Below are 27521 nucleotides of genomic sequence, written 5' to 3'. Positions count from 1 at the left end.
AAATTATTGGGCTCAATACAGGAGTAACCAGGTGAAATTTAATGGCCTGCGAGGTACAAGAGTTCAGATTAGATGATCTAATGGTTCCTTCTTGCCTTAAACTCTGTGAATCTATGATGCAGTACGCCTTCAGAACTATACACAGGATAGTAAATTCCTTGTATTTTACCAGGAGTCCACTGCACAGAGCACAAAAGACGGCATTCACCAGTGCCTGAATGTCTAACTTGTACAATTATTAGAAGGCATGATTAGATGACCACGTGGCCTCCCTACAGATCTCTTCATATGGTGTGTAAGTTCTTGGACCAGGAGACTGCTACCACTCTCAGTGGTATTTAATGCTAGTTGCTTGACAGACACTGTTTGATCTGTAGGCCACTGGAGTGCACCATCTCAGTCCACTTCAAACAGTAGATTTAGTTGCTTTCTCTTTCTCTTGGATGCAGGATGATATGACTAAATACAGCAGGACTTTTTGCAATGGACATAGAAAAAACATCTGTTTTACACTGGTGCACACTAAACCATTTCTTAGTCACCTTGCTTGGTCTCTTCAATTTTTCTGTGGACTTCCATTCCTTTGCCATCACAGCTAGCAAGGCCACATTGACAAGAATAAAAAGTTCTGTTTTAGATTCAGAGGAATAATACTTCTGGGTAGTTTTGCTGATCTGGTAACTCCTCTTTGTCTTTCTTGGACACTCCCTTTTGAAATTGATCTAATCTGGATACTGCCCTCTTAAGCATGAATTCAAAGAATTATAACTAGAAAAGACTTTGCTTTTCCCATAAGATGTTACTTATCCCTAAATCCTGACGTACTGAAAACAATTCCAGAATATATGGGATCATAAGCATCAGCAAGTCAATACCTCTGTCACACAAGAGATATTTGGATTTGTAAAAGACCTTTGACAAAGTCCTGCACAAGATGCCTAAAGAAGCCAGGGAATCATGGGGTGAGAAGCAAAATATTGTCATGGATCAAAAACTATCTAGGAGCAGAAAGCAAAGAATAGGAATAAAATGTAAATTTTCTTCATGGAAGAAGGGTAACAGAAAAAGAAAGTCCTAACCCAGCTAGGTGAATGGAGAGCTCATTGCCATGGGAAAACAGAGGCAAGGGACTAAGCAGGATTCAAATCTGTGTGGGTAGAAAGAATATCCAGAGCTATTGTAATTGTAGGGGAAATATTGGAAGGGATATTAAAACTCATGCTTCAGGGTTTAAGCCAATCTCTAACTATTAGACAGCAGGATGAGAGCTAATGTGGGGAGCATATTATCCCACATCTGCCTGATACAGGATTCTTACATCTTCCTGATACTGTCCATTGTTGGAGACAGGATACAGAATTATATGAACCTTGGGTCTGATTTTGTACGGAAATTCCTTATGTTCTTTTCCAAACACTTGCAGATTACATGGAGGGAGACTGTTTCCAAGAAAACATCAAGGTTGCAATGTCCTTATCCAAAAAGGCCTTTTATTCATTGGCCTGCCATCGGAAAACACATCATATGTCTCAGATGAGATGTCAGAAGATTTTCTGTTACTAGGAGCCAGAATAGTAAGGTTCCAACACCAGATTCACCAGCTCTGGATTCCAAGGGCAACCTGGCCACTCCAGAGTGACAGAGCATCTATTTCCCATAAGTCATGCTCCCTCATATTGCTGAATAAACTTCAGTCTTCCTTTTGAACTTGGTGGCCGTTAGGTCTATCTATTGGCTTCCCCACTTTTGGCATATTGCACTGAACTCTTGGGACTGAATTTTCACACCCCTGGACATATCTGTTGCCTTCTTTGGCAGTCTGCTGTATTCTTTCAGAACCCTGATACAGTCAGAACTTACAAAGCCTTCTGGTATTGGAAGTACATGCACGTCCTTAGCCATATCTTTGTTTTTCATGCATCTGACAATTTACATATGTGATGAGGATCATGTTGCCTGACTATACCCAGCCTTGATGGTAAGATACTTCAAAAGTGGAGCAGCACGAGTTTCACTGCCCTCACTTTGAAGCAGCTGAATACTTCTCCTCTCTTGTGGAGCATTTGCCTTGGCAATACTTTAACTCTGATTGGACTCCTAGACAGACCAGTTGTCGAGACATGGTCAAAGAGCTCTTGTCTCAATGGATGATCTAACCATGACTCTCCAAGAAGGAGCCTATTTGTTTCTTTTGCTTGGTTCTCTGTCTTAGCTCTCACTAGCCAATTGTTCACATAGGAGTGTACATCTGATCCTTCCTTTGGAAGAGCCTGATATTGATAAAGGTGCCCCAGTATTATGAGACACAAGAATGGCCAAACTGGGATGCAGAACAAGGCATCTTGATGACACAGGGAACAGAGAACCTATGCACAGTTAACTGACTGGATTTAAACAGACCTCAGAAACTCCATCCTGAAGCTTGGCAAATCTAGCCCAGGAAGCAGGTCACTGGTGTTCCAGTGAACCTGTTTTATGGAAGCACTGCGTCTTCCTTATGTGAGAGAAATTTCTCCAGCTTCTGGAGTTCTTTGGCAAACAGGCATCCACTTCTGAAGGGTAGAATGGGCAGCTTGGCCTTGGCTTGACCATAGCTTCTGCCACAGAGATCTCCTTGCTTCTGTGGAGGCTGCCATGATTCTCAGGGTGGCCCTGGTGATGTTGCACATGACATCTGCTGGTCCTAACCAGGGTGGCATTTAAGCCAGCTCCATCCTCAAGCTTCTAGTGCCACGAAGCAAGGGTACAAAGTTCAGAGTCACCCAGCCCCTACTTCAGTCCTTTTGCACCGGAAGCTGATGATAGACTCTGATGTGCTGGGGATGCAGCATGGATCATATAATGGATATATGCAAAATATCTCAAAGATCAGTTACGAGAAGGTAAGTAACTTTTTTCTTCTTTAAAGTGATTGCATATGTCCTTTATGCTATAGGTGACTCCCATGCCATTAACGCAGGCGGTGGGGCTCAGAGTCTCAACAGAAGGAGGACTGTAGGATCAACTTGCCTACATTTGCATCTTCCCTTGATGCAGCAGACAATGTGTAATAACTGGTGAATATATGAATCAAGGACCATGTTGCTGCTCTACAAATATCCATAATTGGGATGTGTGCCTGTCGTGGGGTATGCATACACTGTCCCATTTTGGGGCAGGTCAGGGTTGTGATACTACTGCAGTTACAGTCCACCTGACTATCCCTAGGCTGGGAGCAGCACAACCCAATGGCTGGAGCCAATATGGCTGCCCTGAGGATCAGGGCTGTGTGGCCTAATGGCCAAAGTCAATATGGCTGCCTTTGGGGATCAGGGCTGCCCAGCTTAATAGCCAAAGTCAATAAAACTGACCTTGGGGTCAGGGCGGTGTGGCCCAATGGCCAGAATCAGTATGTCTTCCCTGGGGATCAGGGCTGTGTACCCTAATGGCACAAGTAAGGAGCCTCCACCTGGGGGGACGGGGGACGGTCAGGATAGAGGGAACCAGGCCCTCCCTGCCCCCAGGGCCCTGTCAGCGGCAAATGTGTTCACCACCCAGTCAGTGGGGATCCTACTACAATATGCTGACCTTCCTTGGGAGGGACAGATCACTCATACTGCCACCCTGGGCCACTTCCTACTGTGTCTCCTGAAGCCAGGGTCTGAATGTCATTAAGGTCTCCAAGCCCCTGGGATTCTGACTCCAGTTGGCCAGCCATAGGCAACAAGACTCTGGTCTGGTCCTTGGGATCTCTGGTTCCCGCAGTCAAGTGTTGAAGCGGCTACCGGGCAGAAGCCTCCACCAAGCGTCCTCCCTCCTTGGTGGTCAGGTGAGAATAAGCTGGGCTGCTCCTTTGTGTACTGAGACAACAGTTGAAGCATATTCAGCACAGCCTGAGGGGTGAGACATCTGCTGCCCACAGTGTGAGGTTAACCCTTCCTTGCTTAGTGCAGGGTATGCACACCCCGCCACAGTGCCACAAACACTGATGAGGTTGAATGTTCTCTGGTTGAATGTGCTGTGAGATTGTCAGGAGGCGTTACTCTTTTGGCAGCTCAGCACATTGAAATGCAGCTAGTGATCCATTGGGAGAGTCTGAGTTGAGGGAGGATGACTTCTCATACATTCTGCAAAACTTGGAAGTAATCCAAAAGGGCATTGTTCTATCCAGGTAAAAAGCCAATGGTCGATGAACATCAGGGACAATGGAGTCTTCACTTATCCTTGTGTGCATGATGAATCAAAGTACCTAGAGACCTAAGTGGCACAATACAGGGAGGGGTACTTGTTGACCAGGATTGAGACCTATGCTGGAAATGCAGCACTGGGGGAAGCATGGATGACTTTCTAGCATCTGGCAACATACAGTGCGGGGGATCTGGAACTGGCCCCAAGAAGGTGGAAGGGGAGAATACTGAGCCTGAAACTGATGGCCGGACAGAAGAATATCCAGGTGCTGACGGTCTAGATAGCTATGACAATGCCAGTCAAGGGTCTTCGTCCTGAAGAAATGGTGATGGCAGTATCAACAGGCATAGCAAGTTGATGGCCACAGCATAAGCCTCTAGTGCAGTAGGTACAGCCATTAGATGCTGACCAGGAAGACTGCTCCATAGCCAGTGAAGAAATAGCAGTCTCAATGGTCCCTGGGAGGGCATCTGAGTGAACAGCTTGTTTCTCCAATGGAGCCGGTACTGGGAAGTGGTGTGCTGTCTGGTGTGCTCTATCTTTAATAGTGGATCACCCTTCCATGGAAGAGTCCCTAACCCAAGACTTTGATGAGCCAGAAGCCAACTTCTGCTTATGCTTCTGAGGCTGGGACTGGTCTGAAGTCCTGGGCCTCAAAGAAGATGTTACCAGTGTTGGGGATCTCCTGCGGCCTCTTTCTGCAGGCCCGGCTACGGGAGCACTCTGATAAAGAGTCTTTGAAGAGCTTTCCTTGGAGGACCGAGGGGGCAATGATGCCAGCCTAAGGGCAACTTCCACCAGGAGGTATCGGAGGTGCTCTTCCCTCAGCTTCTTTGTCTTGTTCTTAAAGTCATGACAAACAGAGCACCTGCCTCTAACTTGGCTCTCACTGAAACACTTGAAACAGAGGGAATGAGGGTCACTAACAGGCATAGGCTTTTTACAGCCCACACCAGGTTTAAACCCTGGGAACCTGGGCATAGGCCCCCCCAGTATCAAATGGGGTCCAGAGACCTCCTTGGGTGCATAATCAAAGTAATTTTTTTCAAAAGAAACAATAAATAAAGAAATAAAAATGAAAGAAAATAACCAAAAACTGAGTACCACTAGGTAGTACTAAACAGTTTATTTGTTCACAGGGAACACCAATGCTACGACCATCAACAGTGCATTCTAAGAAGGAACTGAAATAGGGGAGGGCTATTCTGCCCTTTATATCCTCACTTTGTAGCACAAGGAGCTTGGGGTTGCGCAAGGCCATGCCTATATGGCTTTCACTAGGGAAAACTCTCTGGTGCACAAGATGCACACACACTTACAGTGTAATGGACATATGCAAGCTCTCAAAGAAGCTGCAGTGGCCTTTACCATATTAGGTATCAAGTTCTGCTCTGATTTCCTTTCACTTTGAATTTTTTCTTTGGCTTCAGCTGAACTCTCACTAGACATAACTCATGCTTATAAAGAAAATTAGTAAATTTGCTCAGAAAATGCATTTTCCCAGGCATCCAGATCAAAGGATGAGTATTGAATTACCTCTAACAATATACGTAAATACTTCTCACTGTTGTTAGCAAAACCTCTGTTGGGATTAAAAGTGGCTTCAAAAAATTAAATATAAATTACTCATGATTTGTAGTACATCCAAGTATTATGTCATGGCAATAAATATTTATAAAGACCATTTGTTTTGTTCACTTTCGCAAAGATACTAGAACTAATGAAAAACTACTGTCTATGTAATCTCAACATTGTATCATGAACAGGAAAGCCTGTCCAAAAATTAAATTAAGCAATGTGTTCGTTTGCTGGCAGCCAGTCCAGGAGCTGTAAAGCACACACTAACTACAATTTTCCCTATTGCAATATAGATTATAAGCTTGTGCACTCCCTGCCTTCATTTAATATAACATGCTAATCATGTTGGAAATAAGTAAACACAATCTCTTGCTCACTAAATTTTAACATTCAGAGACAAACACATATGAAAGTCAGACTACTTTTAGTATAGAGCTCACACCGTCCTTAATTTGTACAAGAACATATAATGTGCAAGTGTTCAGTGTGTATCTGTGTGCATAATGTGCAAGTCTTTCCCTCTCTTTCTATTTGTGTTGTACATATGATGTGAGGAGAGGGAAATTAACACACAAATCCCACCATGAATATAATGGTAGAAATTCTCCTTTTTTAAAATAATATATGTTGTATTTGAAAAAAATTATGTAGATGTGCGGTTTTTCATTTGGAAGACAGTGCAAAACACTAAGCAGAATTATGACATAAAATATCATTGTTCCTAGATCTGCTTTTAATCTGAACCAAAAAAACAAACTTGTCAAAATCATAAACAAGGCTGATCTTCTGCAGTGAATAGGCCGATGTTGATTTGGCTGCTCTAGTTGGAGGTTATCCTGGGCAATGGGACAGATTATGGAGGATATTCTCTCCATTTGAAGTTTGTCCGGACACATTCATGCAGTTCTGGTATCAGTCCCAGAACAATGTCTGCTTTGTATGTTATTTCCTTTAGAATGATTCTCTCATCTGAAGCAGAGTAAAACTCCAACCATATTAATCTTTTATATGGCTCCACATTGCAAAATTAATTATTCCATATTTTAGCATAAACGGTTTGTCTCAATTACTGTTTGGCTGAAGAACTGTAGTATACGCGCACTGGTCTGAAGTAGAGTGGAGTAGAACAGCTTTAGAAATTTGAGGTATCTCCAAACATGGGGTATTTGGAAGCCAACAGGAAAGGTCATCATTTTGTTTCATGCTCACTGCCTTCAAATCTGTCTTGCCTATTTTTAAGAGACGGATCTTTCTGTTAACAATGTCTACACTAGCAGCAACAGACATATGCATGATAGCTTAGTACCGCTCTTAAATATTAGAAGCAACTGAAGTATGCTCTGCTGTATCTGAGAAATAACTGCAGGACAGTTTGGTTTGATGCAGTTTAGCCCATTCTTTGGACTGGCACATACATGATCCTGAGGATTGCAGAAGTGAAATAGGGACCCTCAGTTCCCCACTCAGGAAAATAAATGTGTATATGCAGCCTCTTTCACTCTGTCACATTGGTTTGCTCTTGACCTCAGCTTTTTGAGTGAGTGTTGCTTTTCACACACCTGACATAAGAAAGTAGTAGCCTGACAAAGCCAGCCTTGCTTGTTGTGAATTAGCCTGGTATAACTATTCAGTTGTATTTAAAAGATATTGTGTACACCATTTCAGATAACATTAAGTAACTCATGAAAGGGACCATTCTGATCATCTAGTCTGACCTCCTGTACAACACAGGTCATAAAATTTCCCCAAAATAATTCCTAGAGCAGAACTTTTAGAAAAACACTCAATCTTGATTTAAAAATTGTCAGTGATGGAGAATCCACCACCATGCTTGGTAAATTGTTCCAATGGCTAATTACTCACTGTTAAAAAATTATGACTTATTTCCATTCTGAATTTGTTTAGATTCAACTACCAGCCATTGGACCATGTTAGACCTTTCTCTGCTAGACTGAAGAGCACATTATTAAATATTTGTGTCCCATGTAAGTATTTATAGACTTATCAAGTCACCCCTTAGCTTTTTCTTTGTTAACTAAATAGATGGAGCTCTTTGAGTCCATCACTACAGGTCATGTTTTCGAATCCTTTAATCATTCTCATGGCTCTTCTCTGAACTCTCTCTAATTTATCAACATCCTTCTTGAATTGTGGACACCAGAACCGGACACTGTATTCCAACAATAGTTGCAGTAGTGCCAAATACAGAGGTAAAATAAGCTCTTTACTCCACTCAAAATTCCCCAATTCATGCATCGAAGCATCATATTAGCCCTTTTGACCACAGCGTCAAAAAAGAAGTTCATGTTCAGCTGATTATTTGCCACTGCCAATACATCTTTTTCAGACTCACTGCTTCCCAGGATAGAGTCCCTCATCCTGTAAGTGTGGCCTGTATTCTTTGTTCCTAGTTATACATTTACATTTAGCTGTATTAAAATGCATATTGTTTGCTTGGGGCCAGCTTGCATCCTGAGCCAACAGAGTTTGCAAGGGAACATCCAGTTTTAGGGATCCTGAGTGCCATTCCCAGTACAAGGCTACACTGTAATAAGACAGACACTTGATTTTTGCCTTTGCAAAAGCTAAAGAAATACAATTTTGGAACTGATGTTAAGAGTCATAAGGATTACAGCCAGCTAGGGTTTCACTCAAGTGTCCTAACAATATCAGCTCAGTTTAAAAATGTTAAACTCTATTTACATTTCTGTCAGAGATTTTTTGTATAATTCCTACTAAAGCTAATAGCCAGGCCATCTTTCCATTAAAACATGTAGGGGTGGAGGAAAGTATGGTACTTACTTATAGTTGTCATCTTCCACAAACTTTTGAAGTTCCTCAATGTAGCGGACAGACTTTAAGTACTTTTGCACATGGGGTAAAGTTATGAGATGATCTGTAGAGTATAAAAAAAATTAGCCAAGATAAATCTCTACAACTGCAAAAATAAAAGCAATTCTTCTTTAGATTCCTCCAGTTCTTTTGATTTTATGAACGAAACCAAAAGGAGACCATAACTCCCCAAGGGAGAAACTGTCTAGGAATATTATTTTGTTAGATTGTATGAGAATGTTAAGGATTTTACCAAATAAAGGCTTAGTTGTCATTCATGCTATAGATGAGATTCAGCTGCTGATTTTACTAGGAGAATTAGGTGATTTTAGTATGCACTCTCAATTTACAAAGAGAAAAGTGAGGTTCATGTATTAATGAGCAAACCTCAGACAATTTGACACAGCAAACATTTTGGATTCTTATTTGAAACTTAATGGCAAAAAGCATCAGGACAAGATTTCAACCTGAGAGTTCTGAAGTGAGAAAAAGGCACCAAAAGGAACATGGCTCCCCTCTTACTTCACATCTCCCTCTCTCCCTCAACAGGCCCTGGAGCCTTCCACTAGGTAGGCCTCTGATGAGCACCAAAAGAAGAGGTTACTCATCTTGTGCAATAACTGCATTTCTTCGAGATGTGCATCTTTATGGGTTCTCCACTTCAGGTACACAGGAGCCTCTCAAATCCTTGAGCCGCGATTTTCCATTAGCTGTGTCCGTTTGGCAAGCGCATGTGCCCTATTCCTTCTTGTGCTGGACACCGAGGCTACATAGGAGTGTGTGGTAGAACTGCCCTCAGTGCCTTCTCCACCCAAATGTTCCTTAGAGAACAGTCCGAAGCAGAGGGGAAGGAGGGCCGGTAGTGGTGCACCCATAGGGGGACACATCTTCAAGAACTGCAATTACTACACAAGGTGTGTAACTGCTTGTTCTTCTTTGAGTAATGTCCCTAAGGGTGCTCCACTTCAGATGACTACCAGGCAGCATCCCCAGAGTGAGGAGGGATCTTCGGAATTCACTCTAGAACTAAAGACCAGTGCTGCAGTATCAAATGCCACATCGGATCTCGCTGCATGGATCATAGTGTAATGTTCAGAAAATGTATATACTATCAGGCCGCTACATGGGCTTCATATCTCAGATACTGGCACATTCTTAAGTAACGCTGTGGAGGTTGCTTGTGATCTGGTCGAATGTGCTATCACCATTTGGGTGAGATGAATGCCTGTAGCATCGTAAAAAATGAATATACAACCAGATAGCCATCTCGATAGTCTGAGCAGAGGTCGTGGATCCCTTTCATGTATTTGCAAAGCAGATGAACAGCCTAGATGACTTTCTAATTTGTTTGCTACTATCTAAGTAGTAAGCCAATGCCCTTCTAACATGCAAGGTATGAAAACTGGTCTCTTGCAGAGAGCTAAGAGGTACGGGAAAACACACTGGTAGATAAATGGATTGGTTAAGATGGAACTCTGATAATATTTTAGGCATGAATTTAGGGTGTGAACGTAAAGATTATCTTTCTGTGCGCTGAAGTTAATCTAGCACATAATCAAACATTCTATTTGTAAGCACCTAGTAAAAAATAAGATAAGTCAACATGGATTTGTCAAGAACAAATGTCAAACCAATCTAATAGCCTTCTTTGAAAAGTTAACAAGCCTTCTTGATAAAGATGAAGCAGCAGATGTCATATCTTGACTTTAGTAGGGCTTTTGACACTGTCTCAAATGACTCTCTCATAAACAAACTAGAGAAATATAACCTAGACAAAACTACTATAAGGTGGGTGCACAACTGGCTGGAAAACAGTACTCAAAGTGTAGTAATATCAATGGTTCACAGTCAGGATGCCAGGGCATATCAAGTGGGGTCCAGCAGGGTTCTGTCTGGGGTCAGGTTCTAATCAATGTCTTCAAAAATGATTTGGATAATGGCATAGAGTGTACACTTATAAAGGCTGTGGATGATACCACACTGTGAGGGATAGCATACATTTTTGAGGCTAGGATTAGAATTCAAAATGATCTTGACAAACTGGAGAAATGGTCTGAATTAAATAGGATGAAATTCAATAAGGACAAATGAAAAGTACAAATGCAAAGTACTCCACTTAGGAAGGAACAATCAGTTGCACACATACAAAACTAGAAATGACTGCCTAGGAAGGAGTATTGAATAAAGGGATCTGAGGGTTATAGTGGATCACAAAATAAATATGAGTCAACAATATAATGCTGTTGCAAAAAAAGCAAACATATTCTGGGTTGTATTAGCAGGAGTGTTGTAAGCAAGAAACAAGTAGTAATTCTTCAGTTTTACTCAGCAGTGTTAAGGCTTCAACTGGAGTATTGTGTGCACTTCTGGGCATCATACTTCAGGAAAGATGTGGACAAATTAGAGAAAGTTCAGAGGAGAGCAATAAAAATGAAGATTTAGAAAACACGATCTGCAAGGAAAGACTAAAAAAAATGGGTTTGTTTAGTCTGGAGAAGAGAAGACTGAGGAGGCACATGATAATAGTCTTCAAGTATGTGAAAGGTTGTTGTAAAGAGGAGGGTGATAAATTGTTCTCCTTACCACTGAAGACAGGACAAGTAGTAGCGGGCTTAAACTGTATCACGGGAAAGTTAAAGTTAGGTTAGACATTAGGAAAAACTTCCTAATTCTAAGTGTAGTCAAGCACTGAAACAGATTACCTAGGGTGGATGTGGAATCTCCATCATTGGAGGTTTAAGAACAGGTTACAGAAACACCTGTGGGAGATGGTCTAGATAATTCTGCCTCAGCGCAGAGGACTGGACTGGATAATTTATCGAGGTCCCTTCCAATCCTACATTTCTATGATTACTGAATGAGGCACCAATTCCGGCAGAAGGCGTTGGAAATACCATCAATGGAAGAATCTCTTCCATTTCTGCAAGTAGTACGGGTTGACTTCTTTCTGCTTTTTGGTAACACTTGTTGCACTTCTGCAGAGCAGGAGGATTCTAACCCATGAACCACCTAGGTACCATCTCCTGAGGTGGTGAAGCCCTAGGTTGGGGTGAAGCAGGCAACCTGTGGCCTATAGCATGAGATGAGCGGTGGTCGGAAGCTTGACTGGTGGTTGGACACAAATGAAGCAGGGAAGGGAACCAAGCTTGTTTCAGCCATGTCAGCTCTATAAGAACAACTCTGGCCTTGTCTATCTGATTTTGTTCACCACCCTTCATATCAGCAGTGGAGAGGTAAATGCATAGAGCAGACGCTTCTTCCAAGATAGAAGAAAAGTGTCTCCAAAAGTGTGGAGGCTCAGACTCCTCTTGAGCAGAGAAGAGGACACTTTTTGTTCCTGGAGATGGCAAAGAGAGACACCTCTGGCACTCCCCATCTTTGGAATATGCTGTGGAGAACTTGAGAGTTTGGAGTCCTGGGAGAAGTGTATTCTGAAAACATCTGCTGTGGTGTTCTGAATACCTGGGAGGTAGACCAATGAAATTTGGATCTGATGAGCTACGTACCAGTTCTATAGTTTCATGGTTTCAGTGCACAGAGAGGGGAATCTTGCTCCTCCCTGCTTGCTGATATAGAACATGCTGGATATATTGTTCGTCATGACCCTGATTGATTTGCCTCTGAGGAGGGGTAGGAAATGAAAGCAGCCCTGAGTTCCAGTACACTGATGTGGAGATTGGTTTCCTGAGTTTTTCATATGCCCTGAGTTGTGAAAGCATTGAGGTGAGCTCCCCATCCCCAACACTGATGCATCTGTTAAAGTTATTGATGGGGCTGGACAACAGAAAGGAATGCCTGCACCAATGCTGAGTTGATTTTTCCACCAGTCTAAAGAATTCCTCACTTGTAGAAGAGCCATCACCTGCCTGTTCAAGGTGTGTCTGGCTGGAGAATAGGTCATTCTGAGCCAACCCTGGAAGTGGTAGAGACGTAGTTTTGTGTGATTGGTCAAAAAGGCACAAGATGCCCTGATATCCCAGGAGCGAAGAAAATTCCTTATTGTGGTCTGAAGGTTTCCCTGAATTACGTATACCAGACTTGACAAAATTACAAATCTGTCTAAGGGAAGGTAAGCCCTGGCTGTCAACAACTCTGAAGGCACCCCTATAAACTGTATCTTCTGTTCAGGGGTTAACAAAGATTATTTTTCATTCAGCTGAAGACCCAACTCCTGGAACAGAGCAAGGGCTGTCTGGGTGGAACATAGCACTGCTTTGTAGGAACAACCCTTGAGTAGCCAGTTGCTGAGGTACCGGAAGACTAGGATCACTTCTTGTCGCAGGTAAGCGGCCACTACTTCCTGGATCTTTGAGAATACCCTTGGGGCAGAAGGACTAAAGGGAAGAACTTGGTATTGGAAATGATCCTGGCCTATAGTGAACTGTAGGTATTTCCTGTGCGATGAGTGTATCATCATATGGAAATAGGTATCCTGTAGGTCAAGGGCTGAAAACTAATCCACTTCCTCCAGTGAAGGAATTATAGCTGCCAGAGTCACCTTCCTGAACTTTTAAGACTTTATGAACTTGTTTAGAAGTCTTAGATACAAACTGGTCTCCATCCTTTGTTCTTCTTTTGCACAAGGAAATACTTCAGGTAAAACCCTTTGCCTTTGTGAGGCAGCAAGACAGGCTCTATTGCTCCTAATTAAAGGAGACAGTTCACATCCTGTCTCAATAAAAGCTTGTGAAGGCATCCCTTAAGAAATATGGGGTGTGGGGGAGGTTGGGATGTAAAATGAATGGCATAGCCCAATGTTATAACCTCTATGACTCATTCTGTAGTGATCTGCTTCCAAGTACAAGGAAATGGGAAAGGCCATCTCCAAAGTGGGGGAGGTGGGCAAACATATGCAGGTGTGAAACTAGACGTGCAGGAGGATTTGAATGCTCGACTGACTCATCAAAATCATTGCTTTGAAAATACTGGGTGGTCATGGAAGGCAGTTGAGCTGCCCTCTTTCTCTGGAATTTATGTCTTTCCATGTTAGATTCGGTAGATCTATAGAATCCAGAGAATCTTTGGACAGTCTGTGACATACTAAATCCTCTCTTCTTTGTAGGTGTATGAATGCCCAGGCATCAGAAAGTAGACCTAGAGTCCTTCAGTGTGTGTAAGGTCTCCAAGGAAAGCTTACGGCCATTGAAGGTAAGGTCCTCAACAGTGTTCCTAATTTCTTTTGGAAAATCCGAGAGTTAGCCATGATGCTGTGCATAACTACTGCCATGGAGATGGACCTGGCAGCAATGTCAGCAGCATCCAAGGATGCTTGAAGAGTGGTTTTGGCCAATAACTGGTCCTCTGAAATGATGGATTGGATTTCTCCCTATGTTCCTGTGGCAGATGTTCAATAAAAGCTTTAATATATTATAGTTTGTAAAATTATATTTGCCCATGATTGCCTGATAGTTTGTGATCCTGAATTATAGGGCTGCCAATGAATAGGATTTCCATCCAAAGAAGTCCAGTCTCTTTTGGACTTCGTCATATTTGGAGAAGTGTTGCTTATCCCACTCATTTATCACATTCACTACCAGGGAGATAGGTGGAAGGTGGAAGAACCCTCAGAATCTTTTGGTGGCGGGAACATAATATTTTTTATCTGCCCATTTTCACTTTTGTGAAACAGTAGCAGGTATTTGGCACATAATCTTAGCTGGATCCTGTAGTGCCTCATTAATGAGTAACACCACATTGGAGAGTGTTGCTGACAGCAGGATATCCAACAGTTTGTGCTTCATGTCCTTGACCTCTGAGTGGAATTTGAAGAGTGTCAGCTGCTCTCTTTATGAGATCTTGAAATTTCAAAAAATTGTTGGCCATGGAAGGTGGCAGAGGCATAACCCTCTCATCTGGAGATGGGGATGAAATAGATATTTGAGGGGTGGCTTCTTTATCCAATCTGACCTCCTGCTCTTTAAATGTCGTCTCCTGGGGGCAGGGGGGGGGGCTGTTTGAGGAGGAGAGGAGTATATGACTCTAGGCTCCTTATGAGATGGTACTAGAGGTCTGGCAAATTGCGGCCAATAAGCAGCCAAGGGCCCAGTATGGCTGTTGGGGGTGGCATAGAGGAGTAGGGGGTGGAATGCAGGGTTGGTTTCCCCCAACCTTGCTGATGAGCACAATCTTCCCTGTGACTGCTAAAGAATGGGTTCCTGAAAGGATGTGTCAGAGAACCCTGAACAAAAATAGAAGAGACTGACTGGAAGTCTTCTTCATCCTCCTAAATCTTGATCACCAGAGAAGCACCCACAGAGAAGGGTGGAGAGTCCTGCAGTACCAGAGGTGGTCTGGAGAGTCGCTTGATTCTATGAGGAGCAGGGACTCTAGTTCATCCAGGCAAGAAATGGTCCAGTGAAACATCCTACCTTCCCTCATCTGAACAATAATAAAGCAAAAACAGAACAAAAAGAATTAAAATAAAATAAAAATAAATAAAAATAAACCAGAATGTTAGTCTAGTAAAATCCAAATGCAAGAGCTCTGGTTCACTAAATACTTAAGTTTTAGCCTGCATATGAAACACACTGTTCTAACAAAGCTTGCACACTAGTTCCATTAACAGAGAACACATATGATTCAACTGCCTAATTTGGTATTAAAACTGAAGTTATACAGAAGCAGAAGTTAAGCAGTGCATCACTCTACTGACTTACATTAGCCTTGTGTCCCTCTTCATATGAGGCAGTGTAGCGGGGTGGTCACCCCACTCCAGCCCTGGAGAGGGCTACAGCAAGGAAAGGGGTTAAGAACAGCTGGGGGAAGCTGACTGTGTAGCTGACCACATGTGTGGCTGGCTTAATCAGGGCCCAGATGGCCCTTACAAGAGGACTGTGGGCCAGGAGCTGGAAGAGTCTCACTCTAGCCCTGGAGTGGGAAGGGCGGCCTGGGAGCAAGGTATCTGAGGTGGAGCAGGGCTGGGGAAGGCCAGAGGGAGTGGGGGAGCTCCAGCCTGGTAAAACCCCAGACTGCAGGCCTGGTGAAGGCCTACAAAGGTACTGGGGCTGCAGAGGGGCAGCCCAGAGATAGGCAAAGGCAGCAGGTCCTAACCCCTTGCCAATGATGAGTGGCCATTACACTGTAGTCTACCCCAGTGAGCGGGAGCTAGATGATGACTGGCAGTAGCCACTGAGGCAAGGTGGGTTTCGAGGGTTGGGGTTCCCCTGGGAGGGGGGACCCAGAGAGTGGAGACTGCTAGGGTAGAACCCCAGGGTAAAGGGCACCAGGGTCTGGGAGGGACATGGGGGCCAGCGGCAGGTGAGACATCAGCCTGCAGAGGGCGCTCCAGAGGCTGGAGAGCTAATTCCCAGGACAACCAGCAGGAAGCGCCGCACCGGTGAGTCTTTGCATCGCCACAGGCAGACATCTCCTAATGATTTATTATATTAATATGAGTGACGACTTTACAATAACAAGACAAAAATTACCAACCATAGCTACAGGAGACTTGCAAATCAGCTATTATTCGGAGGATATTGTTCATTTGATTGGATCTTTGTTCATTCTCCATGATGCTGCCAGATGAAGGATATGCAGAATCGATGTAGATTAAATCCAAGAGATATATTCCTGAAATTAAAGATCAATCAAGTGTTTTATAAAGAAATAGTCAAGTACGTACTAACAAACAGAACACCCAGGAAGCACCAGCAACCCATCTGTGCCTTTCCCATTGAACAAACGGGGAGATTATTAACAGCAAAGAGCTTGAGTTTTGTGTAATCAAAAATGTAAAATTTGGACTTCAATCTGTGGCACTGCTTACAAGAACATAGAAAACTGTGGACAATGCACACTTACAAGGAAGCGTAACAGGGGGGACTGGGAGTGGCTGGCTCATTACAAAAGCAGCTTTGCCTCTCCTGGAATTGACATCTCCTCATCAATTACTGGGAGTGGACTACATCCACCCTGATGGAATTGGCCCTGTCAACACTGGTTCTCCACTTGTGAGGTAACTTCTTTCTCCATGTGTCATTATACAATGCCTGCATCTATAATTTTCACTCCATGCATCTGAAGTGGTTTTTTACCCACAAAAGCTTATGCCCAAATAAATGTTAGTCTTTAAGGTGCCACCGGACTCCTTGTTGACTTACAAGGAAGAATGTCTCTTATACAGAAGAGGCAAAACTTCAGTGTATACACTTCATTAAAATGTTGTGTTCACCCTGGAAAATACTATGGAATTAAAGTGGGAGGAGAAGAGGGGAACTATCTCCATGCATTTGGCAAGTTACTAAGGACCTGATACTGCATGATCCCGAAGAATGAAAATCCTGGACTTCAACAAAAGCTGAGGAAGCTCAGCACTGCACAGTATGCTCTTCAGATTTGCCCCGTTTGATTAATTTGTACATTATCGCAAGTCTTTGGTTGGCCCTAAGGGGTTGCAGTCTTGACCATCTTGGCTAATATCCACTGATGGACCTATCCTCTATGAACTTCTCTCATTCTTTTTGAATGAAGAGCTATGCAGTGAGATAGCAAAAGGCTTCTCCACAGCAATAACCCTCAGTAACATCATCTATTCCCTAATTTCTATTAATCAGTACACATGCTCTTCTGGTGCACAAGCCCATAGAATAGTGGTATACACGGGGCCAGAGGGGCAGCGGCAGGGAGTTGTCGGGAATGGCACCAAGGTGGGAAAGGAACGTTCTGGATGCCTGTAACAGCACAGGCAGTACAGAGAGCGAAACAATCTGTGTAGTTTGGTTTTCCCAGAACCAAATTCTACGTTTAAAGCCATTCCTCCTTCGGCGAAAACTGTGACATGGTTTGCCTGGTAAGGCCTGATCAGAATCCTCTTCATTCTGAAAATGAATTAACACTGGCCATCCCTACAATCCTCAATCAAATATTCCATTGATCACCTGAAACCATCACATCTGTTTTTTGCTCATGACTAAGGCATCCTTACTTCCTCTTCAACTATTTTTTTGCATAATTTTCCAGACTAAAGTTACATCACCTTCATTTTACTTTTTTTTAAATCCAGTACCTCCATGCCACCTTAATTTTGCCCTTTTGTTGGGATGCACTAGGACATAATCTTTAATTACATGACGAAATACTATTTTCCCCACAGACCCTCCGCCTGAGTGAGGCTCGTCACACAGGTTGGAAGCACAAGGGGGAGAATTAAAGTTGCACAGACATCTGCAGTAGTAGCATTTCCTAACTTTCAAGTTCATGACTTTACAACCTATACAACTTTGAACACATTTCTGTATGTAATTTACACATACAGCATAAAACCCAGCACGATTAATAATGGTTAGAAACAGAAACAAACCAATGCCTATAAAACTACTAATAGTGGAACTATTGACATCAAAAAGTCAATAATATTTTCACTTCCAGTGATAAAACAAAGCACTCTTATTTGCAGATCAGAGCCTATGGGATGCTGTACATTTAAAGGTAGAAACCAGTTTATATAATATTTGCTTAATGCAAAGCAGACTTGTAGCAAGTCATGCTGAGGCTGTGTTTTTTTTCATATGTGCTAGCAGAGATACTCATTATGTTTGTGATTCAACAAGCAAAACCACAGTTTTATGGGGGAAGGGATTAGGCAGGTATGGATTAATATTTTAACAACAACATGCCTGTCATTTTATTAAATATGTTTATTATGGTAGCATCCAGAGGCAACAATCAGTACAAATACTGGGACAGGGAATGTATCTACCTGTAAGGGATTGCAAGCTAAAGACAAACAATATATGACCAGTGGAGGAAAAGATGTATACAACTTTTGTATACATTCACTATTTGTGTCTGTCTTATATTGATATAAATACGTAAGTACTGACTTTACTCAGCTGCCCCTCGTCATTATGGCTGAAGTGGGACTTGTGCAGGCATTTGAAAGGAAGGGTGGCGCCTTATAGATCAGTTCACGGAGGGCATTTCATTTGTAGGGGGTCATCATTGAAGAAAGTGCAGAGGCATAGGTGAAATTTCCATTCTTGATCCAAGGAAGGATCACTAAATGGATGATAGCTGGTATTTATTCAGTTGTTCCATCATAGAGTGTTAGTACAACTGACATCTTTTTCTGCATTGTAGGATTGAATCAAAGTGAATCTGACAGTGGTAGAAAAAAAACTGAGGAGAGATGGCCAATTGTAGGGGACTCAAATGTTTTTTCACTGAATGGGAGGAGAATGTATTGGATAATTAAGAATACAAGGATTGGCCTTTCTCAGAAAGTTTTAAGAGACTTAGCTATCTAGTAAAGCTTTGGAAGAGGCTAAACTCAGTTAAATGTTACCTGGAGGAGTTTAGATGGGAGGGAAAGTTAGAGGTGTGGCTTGCACCTTTGTCATGTTGCTCTTCTCTGTAACAATTGAATAAAACACCTGAAACACCAAACTGTCAAGGCTATTGTGAAACCAGTTTGCTGAAGGGTGAAAAACAGTGCTAAATGTTTATATGGTTGGATGAGGGACCATAACCATGATGATTTCTGCAGCACTGACGGTAGGTTTTTAAAACAGTGAGCTATGAGTGCTCAAGTCCTCTAGACAAACCTGGCGAACTTGTCATTCTCACAGAGTAAAATGATTTTCCAGCCAGTTGGATGCTTTGTAACTACTGATCTCATCATAAAACCAACAGGAGATTTTCTCTGTGAGCCTTGAACAATCCAGATGCCGGAGTGCTCAGCTGAAAGGTCTTTGATTTCATTATAGCATTTCTGAACACAAACACTGGAAGGTCATAGTGATAAGGTTGGAGTTGTCACAATCCAGGTTTTCTGATGATAGTAGAGAAACTCAAAAAAAATGCCACATTCACTTATTCCATCAAATATTAATGGTATATTTTAAACGTTTTTTCAAGCAGACAGTATACACTATGTGCTACTAGATCTAAACTCCTGATTCAACAATAATTACTATGGCTGAATATTCTTCACTTCTTATGGAGCAATAACAGTCCTCAGATACTTTTTCTCAAACATACAGAGCATACATTCAAGTTCTTCAAACCTGTAAAATTCATGAATATCTTGGAAGAACTACTGAAAAATAATGAAGGATAGGATACCGCATATAGCATCAAAACCAAGAAGGGGACACATGAACAAAGGCTGACTGAATATTGTAATACTCAATACTACAACACAATATTATAGTATGGTTCAAGTCACATAAGATTAATTTCTCATGCTAATTTTCACTGCAGTAAACCAGAAACATATGAAGCTCGTGATCACAATTTCATTGTTACTACTGTTCATGTTTAGGCCAGTACATTTAAGTTTTTGGTCCTGTTCTTGTTCCAGGCAGAAACCTGCACACTGTGCTGTTAAATTGAAGAACTGACTTAGAAAGAGGAGGTTGTAAAACAATATTTGTGGAAGGGAACCTCAGCCCAATGAGTCTTTTATCTCATTTTCATTTGAAGTAGGTCACTTTGGCAACCACCCAGTTAGATTAACAATAGTTTCCCCATTAGCTGTGAGTAGGTCATGCAGCAAAGCTCCCCCGCCTGCATTTGATCACATTAGCATGCTTCAGGATGAGCTCATAAAGGGCATTCAGGAATCCAGAGCTGACAGAAATTTATTGCCTGTGTGCTTTTCAGGCTCACAGCAGGTAAAAAAAAGAGGGGACTACTGTTAACTGCTCCATGTGGAGAAATAACTCATTGACCTCAGATTTCTGATCAGAGTGGGGCGGGGTTAGATTAATCCCCCTCTTACTAAAACTGTCTTGAAGGTAGAGCAACAATGTAAGGTGTAATTTGTATATGGCATTTCAGGCCCTTACAGGATTACTGACAAGTTTATTCCTTTTTCTCACCAGTGGAGTTCAGTAGCCTGTGTAACATATTTTAGTACTGTGCAATATGATAGTTACCAAAGAAACACATATGGTTTGGATTTATGGTAAACTTAAAGTCACATTGCCAAATCAAGCCCAAAATATAACCAGGAAAACTCTTTCTGCTCACTTACTAGCCATTCCTGAAAACCCAGGTAATCTTACTGAGGCAATGACAAGTGGTGGCAGAAGAGGTTGTTTAGAAGCACTGAAACTACTGCTCCGCAAAGCAATATTTTTGCACACACTGTACAAACTGGCAAAGATGTCAGAGCTGGAAACAGCTGTGTACCTCTCTTGCCTCCCCATTTTCTTCTGTGTACCTGTGAGGCACTTCATTATACCCTGGCACTCCCAAGAAAAGAACAGGCCTTGTGAATTATGCTTGATTTTAAAGGTCTTTTCTTCACAGGACAAGGGCTTTTAATTTAAAGTATGAAAATTGGTATATTTATACAGCAAAGATTCCAAACATTTAATGTTGAAGTAAACACGATTTGAGGTCAGGCCACTGAATGGCAATATGTGAAATGAGTTGGAGGATCTCAGTTCAGTTCATACTGGATAAATATCCAAATCAAAAAATCAGTATCAGAGGGTATGTCCCCACTGCCCAGGCTACAGTGCTGCCGTGGCGATAAACCCCCACCCCAAAACAAGCAGCGGTAGCTTTATCGGGGGGAGCCACACAAAGCGCTGTCTCTGCTGGCGCTTTTCAGCGCTAAAACTTTTGTCACTCGGGAGGTGTTTTTCACACCCCTGAACGACAAAAGTTTTAGCGCTGAAAGTGGCAGTGTAGACACAGACACAGCTGGCACCAAATAACAGTTCTCAGTGGAGAGACTAAGGAATGACTAAACAAACACTCATCTCTAAAGGCAGTCCATTTATTGTAGAGATGACAACACATTGGGAATCTATTTAATTGTGCTCGTGTTACATATGTCTGTAGCTTCACTTGCTAACGTGTATTTGGAATAGACAAATTCCGTACAAACTGAGGCAAGAACCTTAAAAGAAACCAGACTGAATCAATCAGGACTAGATATTAAAAACTCTTCAGAGTGACTCTTTTTTATCCATGTTTTGGAATAAGGGTCCTAATTCTCATTTACACTAACTTCCCTTTCTACCATTCTGGCAGTTAAAGGAATCTGGATGTGTGTGTGTAAATGTAAATTAGTATACATGAGAATCAGGCCTGAGAGGAGTTGGACTTGCAGTGTTTTACATAGTGTACCTTAGCCAACACTGCCATTACCTTCAAAGTTCATCCATCTTCGTTCCCAATGGAAAGTAAGCAGAATGTGTCAATTATAAATACAACTTCACTGTAGCACTGGTGGTTTCTGCAGTTTTTGAATATGGGAGTCTGGAGGAGGAGTCACTTTCAATTAAGCAGAAAGTAACAACAGTGGAATGTCATGCTATACAAAATATCATATAAGATTTCTATGCAGCGTTGTAGCTGTGTCAGTCCCAGGATATTAGAAAGACAAGATAGGTGAGGTAATATCTTTTATTGGACCAACTTTTCTTGGGGAGAGAGAGAGAGAGACACACACAAACTTTCGAGCTGGCACAGAGGTCTTCCTCAGGTCTGTGTAATACTTGAAGAATTAAGAATAAGAGTTCTAACAGTTTCCAAAAGATGTCTACTAAGTAAGGAACATGCAGTCAATTCCATATGTTAGACTAAGCTACAGTATACAGTAAAGGCTGTACTTAGTCACAACACAATGTGCCTCACTATTGATATGAAAACTTAGAAGGCAGAACCTTGAGTATATGAAACCACAGAACAGTAGTTTGGTCAAAATGACTACCATGATAAATGTACCCAGGTTCCTTTAATTTTAAAGTTTCAAGTGATAAGCTTCCCAACATAAACCACAAATTCAACAAAGAGTATAAGGTATTGCTGAGGCTCATGCTACTGCTAAGAAACATTCTTAGGGTTTTGTAATACTTCCGTTGATCTTTGTGCAATGGATCCACATGAGCGAGAAATACCTGAATTTAAAATGATTTTAAAAAGGTGTAAATACTGTATTTTACTTGAAAAAGTTATCTGATCATTACAAGACAGATTTGGATTCTACATATGAATGACTGTATAAAAGGCAGACAGGATACAATCTACATTTTAAAAACCATAACTAACAATAATTACAAGGTGCACACACAATTCATCCCAAGATGCTTCTCTAACTTAAAATTATGCACTGTACAGATATGCAGAGTCCTTCCACCTGACACTGGAATGCCATCACCTCTGTTTAAATACACACAGTAACACTATGTGACAATTCAGGACTGGCAGTGAATTTCTGATCCAACTGAAATTACCCTGTATCTGCAACTGGCAATCCTTTATTTTAACTAGCACTTAAAGTTCACCTATTGGCATGAGCAGTTGTCATTTTACTATATATCCAAAAATTAATATACTGAAGTATTATAGCTTTCAGAACCTACAGTATTCTTATTAACTATTTTTACTCAGTGCTATATCAGACCGGACCCAGAGTTTTTAATCTGAAAAACTAAAAGAAGATGGGATATGTCAAGAATCCCGAAGAATGAATATTCCGCAAAGATAATCCTTTTATTTTTTAATGTAGTGCTGACTCAGAGGAGAGTGCCATTTGCTACATCACTGAAATGACTTTTTGAAACATCTACGCCTTCCAAGTTGTCTAACCAACTGTATTTTTAGCTTTGAAACAAAACAAGATTGCAGCCCCAGTTACTGTTACAATTGGACATTTCTCTGTCAGTATCATGAACTAAAGCTTTGGCATGGTACTAGTGGGTACTATGCTACTGGAGGCATCTTCTTGGATGTCACATAAAACCTAAGTCCTTAGCATTGCTAAGTGTGGTATCCTGGCTTTGCTGGTATTGTCTCTATGGCTTATGTTGGAGAAGTTCTCTCTTTGCTACCCCTGTGAAAAGCTACGTGGTAGTAGTCTGACCACGTTCCATGGCAGAGGCGGCTGAATTTCAGGGCTAGATGAGTGATTGCTGCACCCTGAAGTGCTTTGGGATCCTCTTGCTTGAAAGGAGCTATATAATGTTTTAATATGGTATCTAACTGCTACTAATAACATTAATTGTAGAGATTTATCTCATTACTCCATTACCAGCTTCCCCTTTAAACAGCACTGTTAGACGAGAAAGTGATTTTTTTAAAGCTTGTTGAAGACCAATAAAACAAAAGAAATCTAAATTGATTGATAGCATAAAAGTCACTAGAAACATAATAGTCCGCTGACAATGGACAAGCAGCATTAATCTCTCTAACATAACATGTTCATTTATCTTTATTAACACAGCTGTTCATTTCTCGTGCTGTAAACAAGGGAATTATTCTGTGGTCAGGCGCTTCTGTAAAATATTTGATTACAAAACTGGAATTGGATGGAAACCACATAGAGAAGCTCAGAATTTCATAATCTTGAATTGAATGAGCCAAATACCTCCTTGATGTAACTTCACTGCCTACAACCGAGTTACACCAGAAATGAATTCAGCTCACTGAGTCCAATAAAATAATCATGGTGTTGAAGAATTATCTTCCTACACAACAATACACGTCACTTGATGTAACTCTTTATAATTATCCAATACGTACACATTGAAAGGTTAGATTGTTGGGGGATGAGTAGAGCATTAGTGTCTTTTATACAGCTGTCCCACATGAGATACACAAGTGTAGCAGATCGCAGACTCACCGCTGCGGCACCTCCTGCTGGTTGTCCGGGGATTAGCTCAATTCTAGCACTCAGAGCGCCTCCTACTGGCTGGTGTCTTCCCTGTCTCAGGCCCCAAGTTCCTTCTGGACCCCAGTGCCCCTTTCCTTGGGGTGCTGCCCCACAGCAGTGCCTCCTTAGTCTGGGTCTCCCCTCCCAGGGGAACCCCCTCCCCCTATGCCCACCTGGCCTTAGTGGCTACTGCCAGTCGTCATCTAGCCCCTTTCCCTGAGGCAAACTGCAGTCTGTAATGGCCACTCATCATTGGCAAGGGGGTTGGACCAGCTGCCTCTGCATATCTCCGAGCTGCACCTCTGCGGCCCCAGTACCTCTTTAGGCCTTTAACAAGGCCTCAGCCTGGGGAGTTGCCAGGCTGGAGCTCCCCAGCACTGCTCTGCCCAAGATACAGCTAGGTCCTTCCCACTTCAGGGCTGGAGTGAGAGTGACCCAGCTCCTCCCTTAGCCCTTATATCAGGGCCAGGTGTGGCCACACCCGTGGCCGCTTCCTTATCAGCCTACCTTTTCCCCCAGGAGCAGGATAACTGCCCCACTACAGCAAGCTACAAGAAATAATACTGATAGCACGTTATTTACATTTTCTTACCAAGATAAACATGGCTACAGATCTTTTAGCAGCCAAAAATATTTTATCCATTTGGAGTTTAGGCATTCTGAAAATTCTTACAGCAGCTCTCAGTGTATATTCTGACCTTCTTGTTGCTACTGATGTGCATTCACACACTCAAGTTACTAGTCTCTAATGTTCCTTCAAGAGCAATTTACTTTAAAACCCATACGTGTTAATGTTCTAACATTATATTAGCTATGAGATATAATGATGAAACTATGTAGTAAAAAGTTCCAATTGAGGAAGTTGTACATCAGCAGAATCCATGGAAAGAATAACACATGGTATTTCTAATGTCTGAGACCCCGAGGCAACCTTACAAATAACACCTTTTTAAAACATTATCTTTTGCTGCAGTCACAAATTTGCAACGATATCAAACTCAGAACTCTATTCTACATTAAGAAAGCATGATATGATCTGTATAATTCCCAGTCTAAGTGAATGCAAAAATGGTTAGAACCTCACAAAATACATAAATAGTAATAAAAATTTCAATTAATAGATGGCAATAGCATCCCCAAAAGTCTCCAAAATAAAACCTTTCCTCATAGAGCTAAACTAATTTTTTTGTTCGGGCACATATAAATGGTTGGGGATGGAAAACAAAGGAGAGAAAGAGACAGGACTTGCACTAAACATCTGAATCTAAAAGTTAGAGCGATTGGGTTAAGAAGTACTTAGTAGATGCTGAGAAAATGCATAAGCGACTGTTGGGTTTGTCTGATTTTTGAGGACATTTTTCTTGACCAATGGAAAAACCAAGTTTATGAAGGTAAAGCAACCATACAGTCACCCCATACAATTTTTTAGAGAGACTCATGGGGCCTAATTCATATACACCAGTGCAAAGTGGGATTAAAACACTAAGGTTCCAATTCTCTTTTATACTAAAGTCCATTTTACATCACTCTGACAACATAAAGTGACTTTAAAGTGTATGTAAATTACATTTACTCCCACTTTAAGGCCTCTTTAGATGGCTAGAGCAATAGAAAGTTCCCTTCATGTAATCTAGAATCAGGCCCTATCATTCTGATTTGGTAGCATTTTACACACCATTTTCACCGGTATAAATGACAACACAAGGTGCAGAGTCATGGAGAATCAGGGTCATGGAATCAGAAAATGGCCTGTCCTTTGCTTCACAGGAAAAGTAGCAGATTAATAAAGAGGAAATACTGTACCCACCCCCAATCTTCACTTAACTTGTGGCCAAATCCTATGCAGTTTTTTTAGCCATGTCAAAACTGCAGGTTTAAGAAGCTGGATAAGAGAAAAAATTAAAGTAAATACAAACAAACAAAGAAAAAACTGCCATCACCTTTCATTTGTTGAATTGTTTCTTAAATACAACCTGAGTATCCAGCTATAACCTAGAAAATCTGTATGGCTTCCCACCAATTACTGTTTTTCATTCAGATGATAAGAGACTCGTTAACAACCAAAATACACAGGCTTGGCTAACAGCAGTGCCAGCACCTTTCTAATTATCAACAGCACTTTCTTGCATTTCAATTGTCAAACTGGCATGAAATCACCTTGAGAAATCTGTAAGCTAAAGTTCTGAACATGCAATGGGAACTGTGCAGCAACCCTCTGAACTTTCAAAGAGATGCACTAGAAGCTGTGTGATCCAAGAGGCAAGGTCTCCATAGATATTCAATGGAGCACCTTATTCATTATGCACCTCCTCTCATTTTGTTTTAAACCAGGCAGCTAAGTTAGCACAGACCAGCCTTCTGCTCCCATTCAAATTAATGGCAAACCTCTCATCAACTTCAATGGAAGTGGATAGAGGACTTTATGAGTGCAGTGAGGAAAAAGTCATACAAAATATACTGAGCTTGCACAGAGTGCAATATTCAAAATGGAGTAGGTTGGAAATCATTATGCAGTCTTTACTATAGTGATCACTACTGCGACCACTACAATGTGTCAAAGGCATGGACCCATTTTGATTTTTCTATAGCCGTCAAAGCATGGCTTCTGGTATGTGGAAGGTCATCTAAACAAAGGTTTTTATTTGCTGTTTTATGTGTTGTGTGCTCGAGTTAGTGCTCTTAGCACAACTTTATCTGTCACGTGACAAAGAAAGGAAAATTGTTCTGGGCAGGAAAATAATTTGTGCAGCATAAAAAGTTGCCACATTTCCATATTAAACTTTCCATTTTCTTTTTTGAGAGCGTTTATGATTAAAGACATTTTTCCATGTTTTCCTACCGTGCCATGGAAAGAGTATTCTAAGGTTTCAGAAATTAAGGTAGTTGGCTGATGTGGCTGCACTTGTGTGGTTTTATCATATCAAACCGTCTTGATTAATTTCAACCATTAACAGAAACGGCAGCCATGCAAGTCAAAAGTACTTTTTTTCAACAGAGGGAGAAACCATATATTGCATAGAGCACATTTAGAGTGAACTCCCCTGCCTCATAGAGATATGGGGTAGGTTTGTAGTAATCACCAAGCATTAATATATAGTTCTATCATTCTGTTTAAGTACGTGCAGTGAAAACAATTCCTCACTTGGGATAGCCTACACTAAAATAATCTGCTGGTAGTTGACCTAAGTATAACCCACAACTTTTAATAAAAATTGGTAATAATTCAATCTGGGAAAATGTAAATTCTTTCCTGAAGACTAAATGTCCTCATGTGCTCTTTAGTATACACCAAAGTCTCACTTCTGTCATTTATAGCCATGAATTACATAATAGCACA

At 41.6% G+C, this 27521-nt stretch overlaps 1 protein-coding gene across 24 annotated transcripts in view; it reads right to left on the bottom strand.

Annotated features, from left to right (window-relative positions):
* RALGPS1 (Ral GEF with PH domain and SH3 binding motif 1) overlaps positions 1-27521 on the bottom strand; it is a 400445-nt gene that overhangs the window by 97864 nt on the left and 275060 nt on the right. For all 24 annotated transcript variants that reach the window (XR_012155323.2, XM_073315016.2, XM_073315015.2 and 21 more), the window contains 2 exons: positions 16009-16146; positions 8548-8641 (listed from right to left, as the gene is read on the bottom strand). Coding sequence is in view for 23 of the 24 variants with exons in the window: in XM_073315016.2 (XP_073171117.2) it covers positions 8548-8641; positions 16009-16146 (232 nt within the window). In the remaining variant the exon portion in view is untranslated. The remainder of the gene's footprint in view (positions 1-8547; positions 8642-16008; positions 16147-27521) is intronic.

This window comes from Lepidochelys kempii, chromosome 16 (genome assembly GCF_965140285.1).
Source record: "Lepidochelys kempii isolate rLepKem1 chromosome 16, rLepKem1.hap1, whole genome shotgun sequence".
Classification (NCBI taxonomy): Eukaryota; Metazoa; Chordata; order Testudines; family Cheloniidae; genus Lepidochelys; species Lepidochelys kempii.
This window is presented reverse-complemented; position numbering and strand designations above follow the sequence as displayed.